The 17,901-nt window shown below is 54.1% G+C and overlaps 1 protein-coding gene across 1 annotated transcript in view; it reads right to left on the bottom strand.

Annotated features, from left to right (window-relative positions):
- Nucleotides 1-9,147: 9,147 nt before the first annotated feature.
- The window catches only part of WNT10A (Wnt family member 10A), a 12,511-nt gene continuing 3,757 nt past the window's right edge, over nucleotides 9,148-17,901 (bottom strand). Inside the window, exons 3-4 of the mRNA XM_040637260.1 lie at nucleotides 12,864-13,243; nucleotides 9,148-10,461 (exon numbers count right to left, since the gene is read on the bottom strand). Coding sequence (XP_040493194.1) covers nucleotides 9,964-10,461; nucleotides 12,864-13,243 — 878 coding nt within the window. The 3' untranslated portion in view covers nucleotides 9,148-9,963. The remainder of the gene's footprint in view (nucleotides 10,462-12,863; nucleotides 13,244-17,901) is intronic.

Below are 17,901 nucleotides of genomic sequence, written 5' to 3' on the forward strand. Positions count from 1 at the left end.
GCCCAGGGGCAAGAGCCCCCTAATCAGGCTGCTCCTAAGGCAAGCCCTGACTGAGGTTCTGGCTGCGTGGCTCCTCCTGGTTCCTGCCTACTTCCTGAGACTGATTCTGGAGGCTTCATGTCAATTTTGTGAGTTTCCTGACATCATTCCAGTAAATTCCTCTTCTACTTAAGTGAACCAGAGTCCATTTCTGTTGTTTGCAATTAAGAACCCTAATAGGCACAAAGACCCATTGAAATCTTCAGCCAGAGGAAATGACATGACCAGAGCACTTTATGGAAGAGAAAAATAGAAAAATCTGATAACGACAGATTGAAGAGAGAGCAACAGGAATGAGAGAGGCTGGTTGGGAGGCTGTTGTGATGTTTGGGGTGTATGGTGAGCTACAATATTACCAGTGCCAAGAAGTGGGAGAAATAGCAGCTTTTGGCCACTGAGTGAATATGGAAAAAAGAAGAGAGGGAAAGTCCATGTCGACAGAGTTTTTAGTCTTAGCAACTAGGAAAATAATGTCACAGAGAGAAACAAGTAAGTCAGGGAGAACTCGTTTGGAAGGGGAAATCTTCATTCATTTATTCAACAAATATTAATTGCCTGCTGTATGCCAGGCACTGTTCTAGGCATTGAGAAGACAGCAGGGAGCAAAACAAAGTCTCAGTCCTAAATGAACAAATACATACATGAGAGAAGGAAACTGCTTTAATAAAGCTTCCGTTTGTGGCACCACAAGGCACACAGCGAAACATGTCTAACTGGCAGCAGGACTTCAAGAAAAATCCTAGGAAGCAAGGCCGGACCTAAGATGAATTGGCCATCATTCCCACAGACATTCATTCACTCATTCATTCACTTACATTTATCGAGTACCTACTATGTACTCAGTACCATTCTTGCCGTAGAAATACAGCAAAGAAATAAAAGAAGTTCTCAGCTCTCGTGGAGTTTCCATTATAGAGTAAGAGACAGACAGTAAACAAATACACAAATATGTCAGATACATGATGTGTACTATGAAGAAAAATAAAACAAGGGAAAAGCAAGAGGAAGTTTGCTATTTTAGACAGGCCGTTCTAAGCAAAGACCCCTCTTGTAAGGAGATACTTGAGTCAAGTCCCGAATGAAGAGAGGCAACATCCACGTGGTTACTATGAGAAACCTATATCAGGCAGAGAGGATAATAAGTGCAAAGGCCCTGAGGCAGGACAATTCGGTTTCTTCAAAGAACTGCCAGGAGATCAGTGTGGCTAAACTAAGTGGATGAGGACAGGAGGAGGAGGAGAACAGGTGAACGTGGGAGAGGAGGTGGGAGCCAGATCTTGTAGGGCCTTGCAAGTCATTGCAAGTACTTTGGCTCTCGTTCTGAATGAGATAGAAAGACTTTGGAGCATTTTGAGCAGAGGAAGCACACTACATGACTAACACTTTAAAGGGATTATTCTGGCTTCTCTGTATAGAATAGACTGGGGGTGTGTGAGGGCAGAAGCAGGAAGACCAACTAGGAGACAGCTACAGTCATTCAAGGCAAGAGACCATGGTGGCATGGAGCAGGCTGGTAATGATGGAGGAGGGGAATGCGATCAGATTCTAGAAATAAACAGAAGGAGAACAAACAGGAATCTGCTGATAGATTGGATGTGAGGTGTCAGAGAAATAAAGGAGTCCAATGACTCCAGAGCTTTTAATAGGTATCACTAGAAGAGCAGTTGCCACTTACTGAACAGAGAGGATTGAGAATTACAGCTAGAGCTTCAGGAAAGAGTAAAACTGTCACCAGCCTTCCCACCTGCCTGCCTTCTGAATAATTTGGCTCCAAAGCCATGATGGGGGGACCAAGGTAAAGCACCCATGTGGGGGCGGAAGAAAGATATTTGGCTAGCATAGGTTGTCAGGGCCAAGATGGGAGAAGGTGAGGTCTGCAAGGGAAGTGGAGGGGGCAGTAGCAATGGCAGGGAATAGGTTATTTACAGAGGGGATTAAATAACCCTTCCAACTGGAAGAGAGAAGGAAGTCACAGAAATAGAAAGGGGGAAAATTAGCATAAATCTTGTGGTGTTGGATTGGAATTGAAGGTACGGTGTGCACTCTTGGTTTTCTACATAGGGAGATTGAGAGATTGATTGATCGATCAATCGATAGATAGGAATGTGTGTATATAATTATACATATATTTCCTAGCACTGTCCATTGAGAGGCCCAAAAGCAGTGACACCCCAAGAACAATGCACACACCCAGCACCCAGATCTTGATTTCTAAATCTCATTCTCCATTAAAAGAACAAAGGTGCCTTCAGAGAAATGGCTGGTTGCAGGGCTGGAACAGAGAAAGTACAAGATGAGCCCAGTACATCTTGTGCCAGAAAATAAGGAAGTGCTCAAAGAATCATGGTGATAGAAACCAGCTTGGCAGCTGGCCAAATCTGGGAAATTTTTGAGCATCAAAATAAATAATGATGCAACAAGTAAAACACCCACATCTATAATAATGTTGCCAAAGATGCATAGCCCAAATTGAACCATGAGGAAACAACAGATAAACTCCAATTGAAGGACATTCTGCAATATAATCAGTCTGTAGTCTTTTCAGTTGTCCTGGTCATGAAAGTAAACAAAGCCTTGGCACTGTGTCAGACTGAAGGACACTGGAAAGACAGGATAACCAAATGTAATGAATAATTCTGGACTGGATCCTTTAATCATTAGGCCAGGGAATGAAAGTCCAGTAAGGTCTGGGCGTTAGATGGTATGAATGTATCGATGTTAATTTCCTAATCTGGAGCATTGTATTGTTATGTAGGAGAATGTCCTTTTTTTAAAGAAATTTACCCTCAAGTACAAGGAGCGATGGGGCATCGTGTAGACAACTTACTCTCAAGTGGTTCGAGGAAGGGGAAAGCTCTTTGTATATTGTAATTTTTCTGTTACATCAAATAAAAAGAAAAAGGCAAGAATGGATGAAGTCCCTGAGACGTTGGAGAGTGACAGGAGGATCAGCCAGTGCACCAAATGGTGGATGGAGTATTCCTAAGGAGAGGACAGTTGATGAGGTGCAGTGTTGCCAAGAGATGGCAGAGGACAAGACTGAGATAAATGTCTTAGACTTACAAATTTTGTCCATGTTGTCAATCATAGCAAAATCTGTTTACATATGCAGTACAATGGAATGTAAATTGGTTATTTATCATGAGAATACTGAACGTGCATATGGATTTCTAACAACTTCTTGGCTTCCCTGGGCCTTGGGATTCAGAGGTTGGAAACCTGCTTTCACTACAAATCATCACTACTTGGAGAAGAAAATCCCAATGACATAGTCATATTAGCTCTTGTCAGGAGGCCCGGTCTCCAGAATTCCTAGTTTTAGAAGGGTTCTTTCTTAAATTTAGTATATTCCAATGATACAATTCACTGCTCACATTTTGGGCCAAAAATATTCTGGATATGGAATTATTATTGTGCCCAAATAATACATGCTCATTATAAACTAATGAAAAATGTAGATAAAAAAGAGAACAAATTTTAAACCACCTATAATCCCATCATCCCAAAATAATTTCCGTTAGCAATTTGCTGCTTATTTTAGACTTTTAAAATGCAAATCACGTCTATAAATTTTTGTTGCACTAAAGAAGGGATCCTGCCCTATGTTATTTTGTATCTTGCACACTCCCACCCCCATACAGAGCAAACACGTTCTCAGTCACTAAATATGCTTCAACCACCTCATTTTTAAGGACGCTGCGAAGAATTCCATTGAGCAGATGGACGATGATTTATGTAATCATGTTCCTATTTGCGGACTTTCACATTGGGCGCAGAGAGATCGCGCCGCAGAACTTGCCCACCAAGCACGGACGACTAGAGAAGATGGGGGAAGCTGGGTCACCGAACAAGGTTTTAAGTACACAGGCACCGAGGAAAGGTCATCGAAGCCACGGCCGGCGGAAAGCAAAGGACCGAAAGAGTCAGGATGTGCCTCAGGACAAGGCGCGCGGAAGGAGTGGACTCCGAAACCCACGGAAACGAAGCGAGACCCGAGGCCGCCGGCGGCTGCGGCCTTAGCCGCGGCTGCTGCGGGACGTACAGGCTCGAAAGCTGGTGCACCGCCGATCCTCACCAACAGAGGGCGCTGGGGCCACAGCAGTTTACAGTGGGCGGGTCCCAGCTGCCGGCCAGATGTGGGCAGCTGGACCGCGGGAGACGCAAGCGCTACCCAGCCCCTGCAGGCCCGCAGGCAGGGGAAGAGCGAAAATGGGATTCAGAGGCAAGGGTGATGGCAGAATACCCCATCGCTGCTCGGCAGGGCCTCAGATTGCCTTCCTTGTGGGGCAGAAGGCGGGGGGGAGCCTCCTGCCCAGAGGGGGCTCCGTTTTCTGATTCCCACAAAAGTGAGGTAGGGGCAGGCAGCAACCCTGGGGCTGGCTCAGCAAGACAGAGCCAGGTCAACTGGGTGGGGCTCCGGGCCAGGGGAGACCCACGCGACTGTCTGCGGCGGGAAAGAGAGCCGGCCTTGAGGGCTTTGAGCTTCTTGAGTACCCAGCCCTCGAATCCAGACGTTCCAACACACACACACACACACACACACACACACACACCCCACACCACACCACACACAACCTCCCTGCGCTCTTTCTGCCCTGGGTGCGGTGTGCATTCAAGAAGAGAGCAACTGAGGCACAGCAAAACCGAGCACCGAGTAGACCCGTCCTCCCCACATTGTCTGGAGCGGAGAAGAGTTGGGCTAGAAGGCGGCAGTCCGAAGTTCCAATTAAGGATCCCGGGCTAGGGACAACCCTAGGGACCCCGCCCCCTTGGCCTGCCTGCTGTCCCCACCCCGGCCGCTTCCCTGACTCCGGAGTAATCAGCTGCTGCGCGCGGCTGTAATTGACGGTGCAGGCCCTGTCTGGCAGAGAGCCGGCGGGCGGCGCAGGGGCGGGCGAGGGGCTTAATTGCAGGGCTTCGGGTCGCAGTCTGGGCTGCAGCTCCGCTTGGGGGGAAAGGGACAGACACTAAGCTCGGAGAGCCTGGCCTCAGAGGAAGCGAAAGACCTCCGAGTCGGCAGTCGGGGATCCCCACCCCGGAAACTGGGGATTGAGGGGCTTGAACCCTAGCGAGTGTGCGGGGAGGGGGGGAGGTGTGGGACGTCTCCAGAGAGCTAGGAGGAGGGGGGCAGATTCCAAACTCCCCACCCCAACGCCAAGGAGCCCTGGTTCATCTTGTCCGAGACTCCTCCCTCGTTCTGACCCTCCCTCCACCACCATCCCCCGCTCCCCTTTCTGCCGCCCCCGTCACCCCCCTTCTCGTATCCCCAGGGCGCTCCCACCCTGGGGAAGAATGTGCCCTCCTAGCGCACCCTTGCCATGGTAACGGCACACCCCCACCCCCGCGCACCGCAGCGGCCCGGCCTGGCCCGGAGGGCGGCGAAAAAAGGGGGAGTGGGCGCCTCCCAGCCCCGCGGACACACCTCGACTGCCCTGGTTGCCGCAGTAACCGGGGGCGTTTCGAAGTGCGCAGCCGCAAAGTGGCACAGGGCACTCCTCTTGATCCTTCACCCCTCTAATCCACCAGCAGAGGACCCTGGCTCCTAAGAGAGACTGCCGCCCACCCTCCACCCCCGCGCAACTTCAAGGACAAAGTCCAGAGAGGGATCATGGGGAGTTCCAGCTTCCACGCACAGCAAGCCTAGAGGGCAAAGGCGGCAGGAGGACCCAGATAGCCTGGAACCTGGAAAGGGATCCCCCTGTCCCCAGCCCGCCCCCTCCCCCAGCAGAGCCTAAGGGGGGCGCTGGCAGCAGGAAGCCGGGAAGGGCCCCGGAGGCGCGCAGGCCCCACAGTGGAGCGGTGATTACAGGGACCTGTCCCTCCCGCCCCCGGCTCCCACTCTCATTAAGTCATTTTTTCCCCTGTTGGAAAGTCCCCGTGCCTTGAGCGCAGGGGTTGGGGCGACCGCAGGCAGCTGCCGGCAACCACATGAGAAGGGGGGGGGTGGGGAGGAGGGGGCCTGCGACAAGGGCCTGGACAAACTCCAGCGTGGAAGGCCCCCTGCCGGGGGCTAGCTGGGGGCGCGTTAGTTTGGGAAGAGGAGGGCCTGGATGCCGCTGACCTTGCTTCTCACTCACCAGGGTCCTCTTCCAGCTGCCAGGGCCCCTACCTTTGATTCCCTCCTCTTTTTTCAGCCCTTCGATCTTGGGTGACTGACAAGCAGGATGCTTGGGTTCTGACCCCCACCTCAGTCGTGCTGCCTCTCCCGGACCCTTAACCCTACCACTGCCTGCTGATGTGTCCACCACCCTCGCTCTCTGTTGCTCTCTGTTCGTTCTCTCCCCCCCCCCATTGGGGCCATCCAGGATCATACTGTTTTTTCCTCCTGCAAGGAGGTGACCCAGGGTCCATCAAGGCGAGAGGTATTGAGGACCAGAACTGTTCCCTCCCCCTCTGATCTATGGTTCACCATGTTCTTATTTCCAAATTGCAACCCTGGTCCTCCTCAAGCAACTTGGCAAGTTCTTCCTCCCATCTACCTCCGCCACCCCCTATTTCCAATCAGCACATTGATTTCTGCTGCGCCCTTCAGCCAGCATGCCTAAGCCCCCGGTGCCCCCTGGGCCCTATTTTCCTGCCCTTCATCACCTCCACATGTCCCCTTAGGGCCCTTGCCAAATCCCACATTCCCCTTTTCAGTTGTGGGGTCCAGCTTTGATCCTCAGACTCTAGTCAGCTCCCAGCCCAGAGAGAGGATGTGAAGCAGGCAACACCTAGTTTGTTCCTTTCCCAACTCTCCCTCTCTTCCTTCATAGGTCAGGCCAGCATATATCAGCTCACCAGGACTTGACTGGAACATGTCCCTCCCCTACAACGTGGTGTCCAGCCCCTGCCCCACCCCACCACCCACCCCTCCCTCTGGAGGCAGCATGCTCCGCAGTATTCTGACTCCTACCTCCTTATCCCAACCCTGAGCCTATATCTCTCCTCTTCAGTCTCTCCTCCCCCAGCTCTGTCCTTCTTCTGCCTGGAAGGCACAGGAGGGTGACACTGAAGATAATGCTGTAGTGGACACTGCTGGGGTGGGAGTGCCCCCCTAGGCCTTCATTTCTCCCCCCCCTCAAACACACACCTCTTCTCTCCTCCTTCCTGGGATGGGAGGGAGCAAGGGGGCGGGGAACCCAGCCCCCACAGCCCTCTCCTGGGTGAACAAGAGGAAAGGAATGAGGCAGGTGTGTCTGGCTGCTCCCGCTTACCCCTCCTCCCCGGGGGACTCTCACCCGCCTGCCTATGGGGCTGTCTTTTGGGGGTTGGGGAGAGAAATCCTGCCCTCCACAGAAGCAGCAGAGCTGAGTATGTGGACGGTCCTGCTGTCTTAGGCATGTCCAGGAGCTGCTGGGATGCAGGCAGTTGGAGGGAAGGAAGCTGAAGGCAAGCTAGTGAGGGCACATCTTCCAACTGGTGGGCTTACAGGGATACATCATCATGAGAGCCTCCTTTCCTTCTCATACCCAGAGAGCTAGGGAAATATGGGGATTTGTGTAGGCTGGTAATTGGAAAAAGGAACCAGACTTCATCCACATCTGGTTCATCGAGAAGGATGCCATTCTGGGTAAACTAAGGTAGGCAGCAGGATCCTCAACTGTGAGCAACAGGAGGTCTGGATGAAGTAGGTGAAGGGTCCTTTCTCTGAGATCCTGACCCGACCTCCGTCTCTACCACCCTCCTTGAGGGTCTATTTCAGAAAAACATCCTATCTGAGAGCCAAGGAGAGTGCAGCACTGGACCCAGACTCCCAGCTCAGCAGTGTCCTATGGGGGTAGAGAGAAAGAGGCTTGCCCACCGGCCAAAGGGCACCCTGAGCTGGGGATCTGGGGGCACAAGAGGCATAGGAAGGATGTTGCTCCACCTCTGGCCTTACCTACATACCCCACCTGCCCTGCATGGACTCAGAGAGACCAGAATCCAGACAGTGAGTCTCCTGGCCCTCCCCCGCCACCCTCCTCCTGGCCGCACCTCCTGGCCCCACCTGCTCCCTGGGGCGCTGGGCTGGCTGGGTTGAGCTGGGTCTTGCCCAGGATTACTCCTCTCAGAGTGCCTGTCTCTGCCGAAGGGTGCTGCTGGGCACCTCCACTCGTCCTGGCTTGTGGCAGAAGGCTCAGGCACAAGGTGGACAGCTAGAGCTCTGGCATCAAGAGCTCCTGATCCAGCCTCTTGTCAACATCCCCACGGCCTCCATCCAGTCAGGCCCCGTGTCTGGTTTGGAAGAGGGCTGTAGTTTCCTAACTGACCCCCTGCTGTCAATTCGTCCCCTCTTCATTCAGTTCCCTGTACAGCAATCCATGTGGAAATCAGACCATGACACTCAACTGCTTAAGACTTTCTGAATTTTCTCATTCCTCTTAAAAACCCCAACTTCCTACATTGGCCAGAGGCACATGTGATATGACTCTTGCCTGCCCTCTGAGCTCCTCTCCTGCTAACCTGCCCTTTGATTCTTCACTCCAATCATACTGTCCTCTTTGCTGCTTCTCCTGAAGACATCTTTCTCACCACTGAGCTATTGCATTTGCATGGTCTCTGCCTGGAAAGCCCCAACCCTCAGTCTGTGCATGGCTGTCCCCATTGTACCGGTCTCAGCATGAGTAACACAACTCAGAGAGGCCTTCCCAGACCAATGTGTCTATCAATCAATGAATGGATAAAAAGATGTGGGCCGTGTGTGTATATACATACATACACATATACATGTACACAATGGAATATTATGCAGCCATAACAAAGGGTGAGATCTTGCCATTTGCAACCACATGGATGGACCTTGAGGGTAGTACACGAAGTGAAATAAGTCAGACTTGGGAAAGACAAATACCATAGGAGTTCACTCATATGTAGAATCTAAAAAAAACAAAACAAACGAATAAACAAACAAAAAGCAGAATTGAAACTATAAATACAGAGAATGAGCTGGTGTTTGCCGGAGGGGAGGTGGGTGGGGGATGGACAAGATGGGTGCAGGGGAGTGGGAGACACAGGCTTTCAGTTATAGAATGAATTAGTCACAGGAATACAAGGCACAACATAGGGAATAGAGTTACTGGTATTGTAATGGCCTCCTATGGTGATAGATGATAGCTACCCTTGTGGTGAGCAGACCATAATGTATAGACTTGTCCAATCACTATGTTGTACACCTGCAACTAATGTAACATTATGTATCAACTGTACTCAAAAAGTGTTTTAAATGCAAACAAAAAATAAGGGGCCCCACTCCCCAGAAATCACTCTACACCCAGCACCGAGCTGTATTTTCTTTATGGCACAGAACATTGTCTGAGATGACCTGGTCTGTGTATTTTCTTATTTATTGTCCATCTCCCCCAACCAGCATGTAAACTCCAAGAGGGCAGGTGCTGTGACTCTCTTATTCACGTCTGTGTCCCCAGCACCCTTCGTCCCCTGCAGAGTGCCAGACCACAAAGAGTGCAAAATAAATATTTGTTAAATGAGTGATGAGGGGCAGAGGCCCTGCGGGGAGGGCATCTGAGGCCTCTATAGAATCACTTCAGCACAATCATGTCCATTTCTTCTTTTCTAATCATAGTCCCCCTGCCCATAGGCTTCCATTCATTCTCTCTCCCAGGGGAAGAGGTGAAGGCAGGAAAGGGGACAGGCCCAGAGACTGCCTGGCTGACACTCGCCCTCACCCACGCCCTTAGGTGTGGGGCAATCCCCAGCCCAGCTGAGCTTGACTGAGCCTGGGGCAAGGAGCTGGGAGGCATATAGGTCCTTGGAGGCCACAGAAGTGAGGAGTGGTGTCCAGGCAGGACGGGGCTGTCCCCTGATTGCAGATGTGACCCTCAGAGCCGGGAGGCTCCTATGCGATCAGATGGTCCCAACTCCTCTCCCAGGAGCCTAGGCGACGCTCGCCGGGCCAAGCTGGCAAGCGGCCGAGGGCCGGGCTCCGGGAGGGGAGCCTGGCTCTCACTTGCAGACGCTGACCCACTCGGTGATGCGGCACTCCTCGCAGACGACGAAGCAGCACCAGTGGAAGCGGCAGTGGCAGCGCTCGCTGCGCGTCTGGCGCAGGATGTTGTGGCCGCGGCCGCAGCACATGCTGCCGCAGCCGTCGGGGCCCGAGCTGCTCTTGTTGCACAGGCGGCCCACGGTGCCCGCCGAGTCCAGGCGCGGCTCGCGCTCGCAGAAGTCGGGCGACTTCTCGAAGTAGACCAGGTCGGCGGGGCTGGCGCGGCGCCGCGGCCCCGGGACACCCGGGGCCGGCGAGGGGGCCCCCGCGGGGCCGGGCTCCAGCTGGCCGCCGTTGCGGTTGTGCGGCCGGATGAGCGTGGCGCGGTGGAAGCGGCTGCGCAGCAGCGCCCCCACGGCGCGGAACTCCGGCGTCACCTGCCAGCACGTCTTGAGCTGGCAGCTGCCTGACGTGCCGTGGCACTTGCATTTCCGCCGCATGTTCTCCATCACCGCCTGCAGAGGGAGGCACGGCGAGGGGTGACGCCCGCGGCCAGCCCCGCGGCCCTCCTCCCAGCGCAGACACTGGCCTTCGAGAATCTCCGAGACTTGTGAAACCGACTCCCATCGAACAGAAACTCAAGCCCGAAGCGGGGCGGGGCGGGGGCTGGGGGTGGAGAGCTGGGGCGGGGGGCGCGCGGCTCCTGAGCCACGCAGTCCGGAGAAGAACTCTGCCTGCTCTTCTGCTGCTCTCCCATCCGCCTCCCACCAGGCCAGGTCCTGGGGGAATTCCCTCCTTCCTCCCCTCCTCTCCTTTCCCAGCAGCTGCAGGGGGCCCTTGGGGCTGGAGGGCTCTTGCTTCCTGAGGGGGGATCCCAGATCCTCAGGGAAATTCCCTCTCCTTCCACCCTCAGGTGGGGGCCAGGAGGAGGGGGGTGCTGGCCCCACTATATCCCATCCCCAAAGCCTCTGGCCTGGATCCAGGCGTGAGTGGGGGCTGCTGTGGGGAGTCTGAGAAAGCCCCTTTCCTCCTCTGGGCCCTGCAGCCCTTTGCAGGGAGCCTAAGGAGGGGACAGAAACTAGGGAGACTCCTCTTTTCCCCATTATACTGGCCGGGGCTTATTCTGCCCAATGCTGAATGCCACGGTTCCTCTAAGGGAATAGTGAGCACCAACAGGGGCCAAAGGCTCTACCTGAATACGGAATGGGAACAGTCCCAGGGAACCAGACCCCCTGCGCAATGAAAGCGAGAAGTCCCCAAGCCTCTGAGTGAGGTAGTTACAGAACACAACCTACCCACCCCCTGCCCAGCTCTCAACCTGCTCTAGAATCTCCTCCCAAAGGATCCCTTGACATTATCCTCACTAGAGACACCAGAAGGAGTTGGCCACACCTTCCTTTCCCCAACTCCATCCCAGAACACGCTCAGACCCGGAGAGCAATGATCTGGGGCCCTCTAATCTGGGCGGTTAGGGCCACAAGAGAGAGAGACCCTGCCCTCTGAGTCTTAAAGGACTCCTCGGCTTGTAGGTGCAGCCTGTGGTGTCAGCACCACGGAGGAACCAGCCCAAGGCCCCCCCTGGCCAACAGCTCCAGAACATTTGCTTCCCACAGGCAGCAGTCATTAACTAACCAGTTTAACAAGGAGGAGGCGGCACTGTTGCTACGGGCTGGGATAGTATGGAAGCTTGGGAAAAGAGCTGCAGGAACAGGGCAGGGCTGGGTGGGAGCTGGATGTGACCGGAGGGTGGCTATGCCTCAGTTTACTTCACCTCTCAGTCAGGACAGGAAGAGCTGAATCAGCTCCGAGCCTCTGCGGAAGGAGAGGGTGGCCCGCCTGGGTCGAGAGGCCAGGAGAAAGGGGAATGAGGAGGAGCAGGTGCCAGTCAGAGCGAGGGGAAGGCAGAAACAAGGCCTGAAGGCAGGCCGGGCAGAGCTGAGAGAAGGGACAAGGGCTGAACAGCCAGGAAAGGGGGGTGCAGACAAGGCTGCGGAGTGAAGGAGCACAGGCTCAGCGCTCAGCGGCCGGGCTATGAAGCCGCCTATGAAGCCGGCCTCTACCACTTCCTCACCAGTGACACCACCTCGAGCAAGCTTCTCCATCTCCCTGTACCTCAGTTTCCATATCTGAACCTGAGGCTAATACTACTACCCTCATAGCTAGTTGTAAGGATTAAATAGGCTCTCCAGTCAGGGCCTGACACGTAGAAAGGACTCAGTAAATGCAGGCGATTACTCCTTTCCTTCTCCTTCTCCTCTTCCTTCTCCTTCATCTTCTTCTTCTTTTTTTCTTTTTCTTTTTTTTAATGAATGACCTTTGAGGTAGTATGCACAGTCAAGGTTAGGGAGAAAAAGGAGAAAGGCAACCATGCAATCACTGCACAGGGCCGTGGTGGCCCCCAGGAACCTGCCCTTGCAGGAACCCTCATTCTGCACAGAAAAGTCTGGGAAAGGAGGTAGAGGGTCCCAGCATAAGATAGCACAGAATCATGGACCATTAGAGCTGGCCAGGGGCGCAGGACTCGGGGATGGGGTGATCCAGTTGAACCTTCTTGCTTTATAGAGGAGGCGACAGAGTGGCAGAGCAGGGCCAAGGCCGCTGAGGCCTTGACTGCAGCCCCGCGGCCCCTCCTCCACTGCTCACTGCAGAATAGTGAGAGGAGCAGGCTGCTCAGCAGAGTGGGAGCTGATGCAGGACAGGGTCGGTTTCATCCCTGCATCCCCGGCCCAGTCCAGTGCCTGGCACACAGTAGGTATCCAATGCATGTTTGACAACTGGATTAGGCAGGGGCAATGAGAAAGTTGCTGAGCTAGGGGGAATGGCGTGGGCCCCAGAGGAGAGGTAGGCCTGGGGTGGGGGAGGGGAGGAGCCCGAGGCAGAGGGATTTGGAGCAGGCCCAGGCGGGTGGGGCTCTCACCTGCCTCCCAACTCGGTTGTTGTGGAGCCTCATGCGCGCGTGGATGTCTCTGTGGGGCTCCCGCGAGTCCAGAAAGTCCTTAGAGAAGCGCTCCCCGAAGCCCACGTCGGGGCTACAGCCGCCCCACTCCCAGGAGTCCTGCAGGCCCGGGCTGGCAGGGGGCAGGGCCGGGTGCTCCGGGACCCCGTGGCTCAGGCCCTTCCCGCGCTGCAGCGCGTCGAGCTGCAGGCGATGCAGCTTCCGACGGAAGGCCTCCTCGTCCCCACGCCGGGAGGCGTCGCAGCCGCATGCCCTCAGTTTGCCCAGGGCGCAAGCATTGGACACAGCGTGCACGACCCCGGCGGCGGCGATGGCGTAGGCGAAGGCGCTCTCTCGAAAACCTGAGGGTGGAGATCCGGGGAACAGGCTCTGGGGGGCTTCCACGTCTCATCCCTCCGCCCTCCCTGCCCAACCTTCTTAACATACGAAGGAGAAACCAAGGCCCAGTGTTGGGGGAAGGTCTGGTACAAGGACACAGACTCAAAGAAGGGCAGAAATCACCCCCGAAGTTCCGGGTGCAGGGTGGAGTGGGGGAGGTCTCCCCCAGAGCCCTCTTTTCGCTTTGCACTTCATTCCCTGTTTCATTAACATCACCCTTAGCAAGCTCAGAATTTGTGTCTACTTCTCTCCTGTTGGACAGAAAGTATCTGGTAAACATTCTTTTTAAGATCAGGGACTTAATCTATTACCTCTCATGTGATATTTGCAATTTAAAAATAAGCCTGCAGAAAGAAGGCAAAATTTAATCTAAAAAAATAAATCACTTGTGATGGACTTCCAGGCCTCAGAGGATGCTAATGGGCAGAAGGGTAAGTAAGAGGAGATGGAGTCCTCCTAAAGCTCCCAGCCCCAAGGTTGCCTGCCCGGTGCCACCCCCTTTGGCACCCACTACAGAACACTCCCTGATGGCCAGGTTCAAGAGGCAGAGAAAAGAGCCAGCAGAGTTTTCCCCTTCCCTGTCCACAGGCATCCCAGAAAATCTGCTCAGAAAAGGGCACCGCCCAGCCATCCAGCCAGCATTGGGTCTAGGTCAGCAGAAGGGGTGGCTTGAGGAATTCTGGAAATCAGCTCAGTGCCCTGTAGTAGTGTTGAAAGTTGAGTGGGAAGGGTGAGCTAAGGCAGATGCCTTCCTTGAGATGTTTGGCGGGCACAAAGACCCTGATGAACCACCCTCAGGGGCCCAGGACTTGTCTACACTACTTTTCTCCTCTGAGTTTCCAGCCTGAGCCATCCTCTGAGAAGGCCCTGATAAGTCTGGGCCTCCTTGGCAGGGGGATGTCTATTCCCAGAGGAGGCTCCGGCTCCTGGACCCACAAGAGGCTTCTGGCTTATTCTGCATCTGAGAAGGGACCAGCTAGCGGCATTTTCTGGTACATGTCTCTGACCCGCCTCTGAAACCGAGAGTGTGGGCAGTGGGAGAAGAAGCCAGGAGCAATCGCAGTCTCCACATGAGGAGGAGAACTCAGCTGTGCCATAGGCACCTGTTGGGGGAAGCCCAGACCCTAGCAGGAGACTGAAGGCTTGCAGGAGACCAGAGATTCAGAGCAAAACACTCTGGGTCCTTCCACCCTAGTGTCAAAGCCTGGAAGGACATGCTCTGGGAGTTCCCATAGACCTCAGAGAGCCAACCAGGACTTGACAGAGACCCTAGCCCAATCCTGCAGCCCCCCCCCCCAAGCTCACCCTCTGCATTACAGGGTCCTGTCCTCCATCCTTACCTAGCCACCCCCCCAAAAAAAAGGCAAGATGTGTATAGTTCAAAGTATGAACTCTGGAGCCCAATTGTCTGGGTTCAAATCTTAGCTCTTCCACTTACTGTTAATAGCTACATGACCTTGGCCAAGTGACTTGACCTCTATGCCTCAGTTTTCTCATCTGTAAAACAAGATTGTTATTATCTGCTTCATTGTTGTCCCAAGAATTGAATTAATTAGTAAACTGCAAGTACTTCGAAGAGTACCTTACTCATAGTAAGTACCGCACAAACATTAGCTTCTATTGAGAAGTTCTTCATATTGTCTCATTCCACTCACTACAGCTGCAGTTTCAGGCCATTAGTTTTTGTTTCCCCCAATTACGGACAGAGCCCAGCAGCTCATGACCCACTTTAGAATAAATCACATGGGCCACCAGAAGCCTGAGAAGCAGGCCGTCCCTGTCTATCTTCTCTCTCCAGCTTGTGGCATCTCAGGACCTTTTCTGCAAGGAGCCCAGCTACGAGCAGACAGGAGGGGATGGGGATTGGGCTGAAGCCTTTTAAGAGGATGTTGGGAATTGGTGAGAGCTGCAGAGAAATAGACACTGACATGGGAAGTGGGGCCCAAGGGAAAGGAGGGCAGACCCAAGTCCCTAGGGAGTGCACCCTGCATTTTCCCTGCCTTTTAGCTGTGGAACTCTCAGCGCTTCCCCTATTGCTAGGGGGCTCATCAGCCCACTGCTAGGACAAATGGCAATATTCTGACCTCCAGAAACAGCCCAGGCCTCAGAAATTATCCCCCCTCCAACACACACACACACACACACACACACACACACACACACACACACAGTGCAAGAGGGAGATGCCCAAGATCACAGGGGTTATGTAGCAGCCCCAGCCCCAGCTCTCTCAGTTCCCAGGCCTGGTAACTTTCTGCTAAAGGACATTTGGCTCTAGGGAAGACATGCTCCTGTGTAAGAAACCCAGGTAGCTCTGGCCCCAGTTTCTATGGCCCTATCTACGCTTGCCACCAAGAAAGAGCAAGAGGCTGGTCTAGGGGGATGTGCTGGTCCACTCAGCATCTTCCAGGCTTTGTTACATTCAGAGGCAGGCCCAGAGGAGTCTGGAAAAATGTAGTTCACAATCTACAGAAAACACCCCTACCTACCCCAGGCAGCTAAGGACACCATGCCATGGCCTCTGGCAGCTGTCACGGCCACGTGTAGGGGCAGCCAGGCAGGGCTTGTGTGACCACCCTGTGCTCCAAGCATCCAGGATTCAGAGAAGCCCAGCCTCCTGGGTCTGCCCCCAGCTCCCATTCAGGGCCCCAGTTTCGGTCCTGGCCCCAACTGTCTGGGGCAGACACAGGCACTGTGCCATCTGGCCAGCTGGTGGGGGAGAGGGGTGGGGCCATGGCCAGCTGGGCTGCCTGGAGCATGGAGGGGGGGGGGCTTGTTAAGACGCACAATTAGCTGTCCTGCCTTTGATCTGGGACAGGGACTGCCAGCATCTAAGTGGAGTCAGCTGCTGCTCCAGGCCGCAGCCAATGGCCAGGTTGGGGCTGGGGGAGGAGGTTTGGAGGGCAGGGGAGCATGGAGGAGAGAGGATTCAGGAGCCAGTGGGAACCAGGAGGGGTCAGAGAAGCTTGAGCCCCGCCTACTTGAGTCCAAGAGGGAGGGAAGGGGGGAGATCTGGTAACAATCCCCTCCATGCAGATAATCTGTGCATGCTCCCGTGCCTGGGCTGAGAGAGAGAGAGAGAGAGAGCGAGTGAGAGAGTGAGTTGTGTGCGCATGGGAACGCTTAGGGGTGACATTGAATGTGGTTACACGTTTGCACAAACAAAGGTAGGTGTGTGTCTCTGTGTGTGTGTATACATGTCAGTTTCATTTCTTGGACTACTCCTCCATTGTACCACTCACCTCTGGACACACAGTGGGAGATCATGGTGGCCTGGTAGCTTAGGCAGGCAGTATGGCAGGGGGTTGAGGGCAATCTCTAAAGTCAGCTGGCCTGCATCTGAGTCCTGGCTCTGTAGCTCCCTTAGAAGCTGTGTGACTAATTCCAAGTTACCCAACCTCTCATTGCTTCATGTGCAGAATGAGGATACTAATAGGACCCATTGCATGGGGATTGTTTAGGCATCTTAAAGTACAGATAAAATGCTTTAAAACAGTGCCAGACAAACAGCAAGTACTTAATATGTATTAGCTAATTTATTGGGGGCTATTAGGATAACGGAAATTTAGGCGATCCTGGGATATGATGGCCTGAGCCTCTGTCTTCCTATCTGCATGCCACCACTCACCCCAAACCTGGAGGCTCCCCAAGGATAACCGTAAAAGAGAGGTGGGAGAAGAAAGAGCCAGGGCCTTGGAGAACAGAGGCTAGACTCTTAAACTGTGGCCTTCCACTGGGCTGAGAGCCTGGCTGGGCTGCAGGGCCTTGTGCCCCTTCTTTCCATCCATTCCAGATGGGTCAGGGCCTTGGGAGAGGGCTGTACTAACCTGTGTGGGCGCTCCTAGGACCTGCTGCTTGAATCTCCTACACTTGCCTCCACTGGCCTCTCCCAGGCCCCATATCCCCGTCCACTCTGTTGCCCCTGCATCCATGGTTGGGTGCTCTAGTCCTCACCAGGAGGGGCTCCCCTCTAGATGTGCTGCCCAGCAGACACCAATTGTCTGGGTCCACAGAACAAAAGGCTGGGGATATCAGTGCCCTGGCCCTGAGGTTGGAGCTGCCCCTGGGTTGGGGACCTTCCCACAGCTTTTTTTTTTTTATTCTAGCCCCAGAGAGGCCTCTCTCCCTGTCCCCTACCCACCCAGGTTCCAGCACCCTGTCATGCCCTCTCCTGGGCCAAGTAAAGCCCTATCATATGCCCTGCCTTCCCAAGTTTGTCTGCTCCAGGTGTTCAAGCATCCATCCCTCCTACACTGGAACCCCATCCCTTCACCCAACCCATTTCAGGGGACATGCCAGAACAATCAGATGGCAGTAACAGCATTAAGGTGGAAGGCCCCAGGGACCACCTCCTCCCAGCAGTCTCTGAATTTTGGACATGGCAGAATGCACCTTTAAGAGAGCCCCACTGGCAGTCTGAGTTGGAAGAGGGGTCAGCACCCTGTATTCCACTTAGGTGAAATGGGTCAAGTGACCCCACATGAGACAATTCACAACTTGAAAAGAAGGGAGACTGGGGGAAGGACCCAGTCCAGGGACTGGCTGCCACCAAGAGTAGCCCCGTAGAATTCAGATTTAGCTAGTCCTTGAGGTGACTGGCGGGGCGGGGGGGGGGGGGGGG

The sequence above is a fragment of the Ursus maritimus genome, unplaced genomic scaffold, assembly GCF_017311325.1.
Source record: "Ursus maritimus isolate PB19 unplaced genomic scaffold, ASM1731132v1 scaffold_1, whole genome shotgun sequence".
Taxonomy (NCBI): Eukaryota; Metazoa; Chordata; class Mammalia; order Carnivora; family Ursidae; genus Ursus; species Ursus maritimus.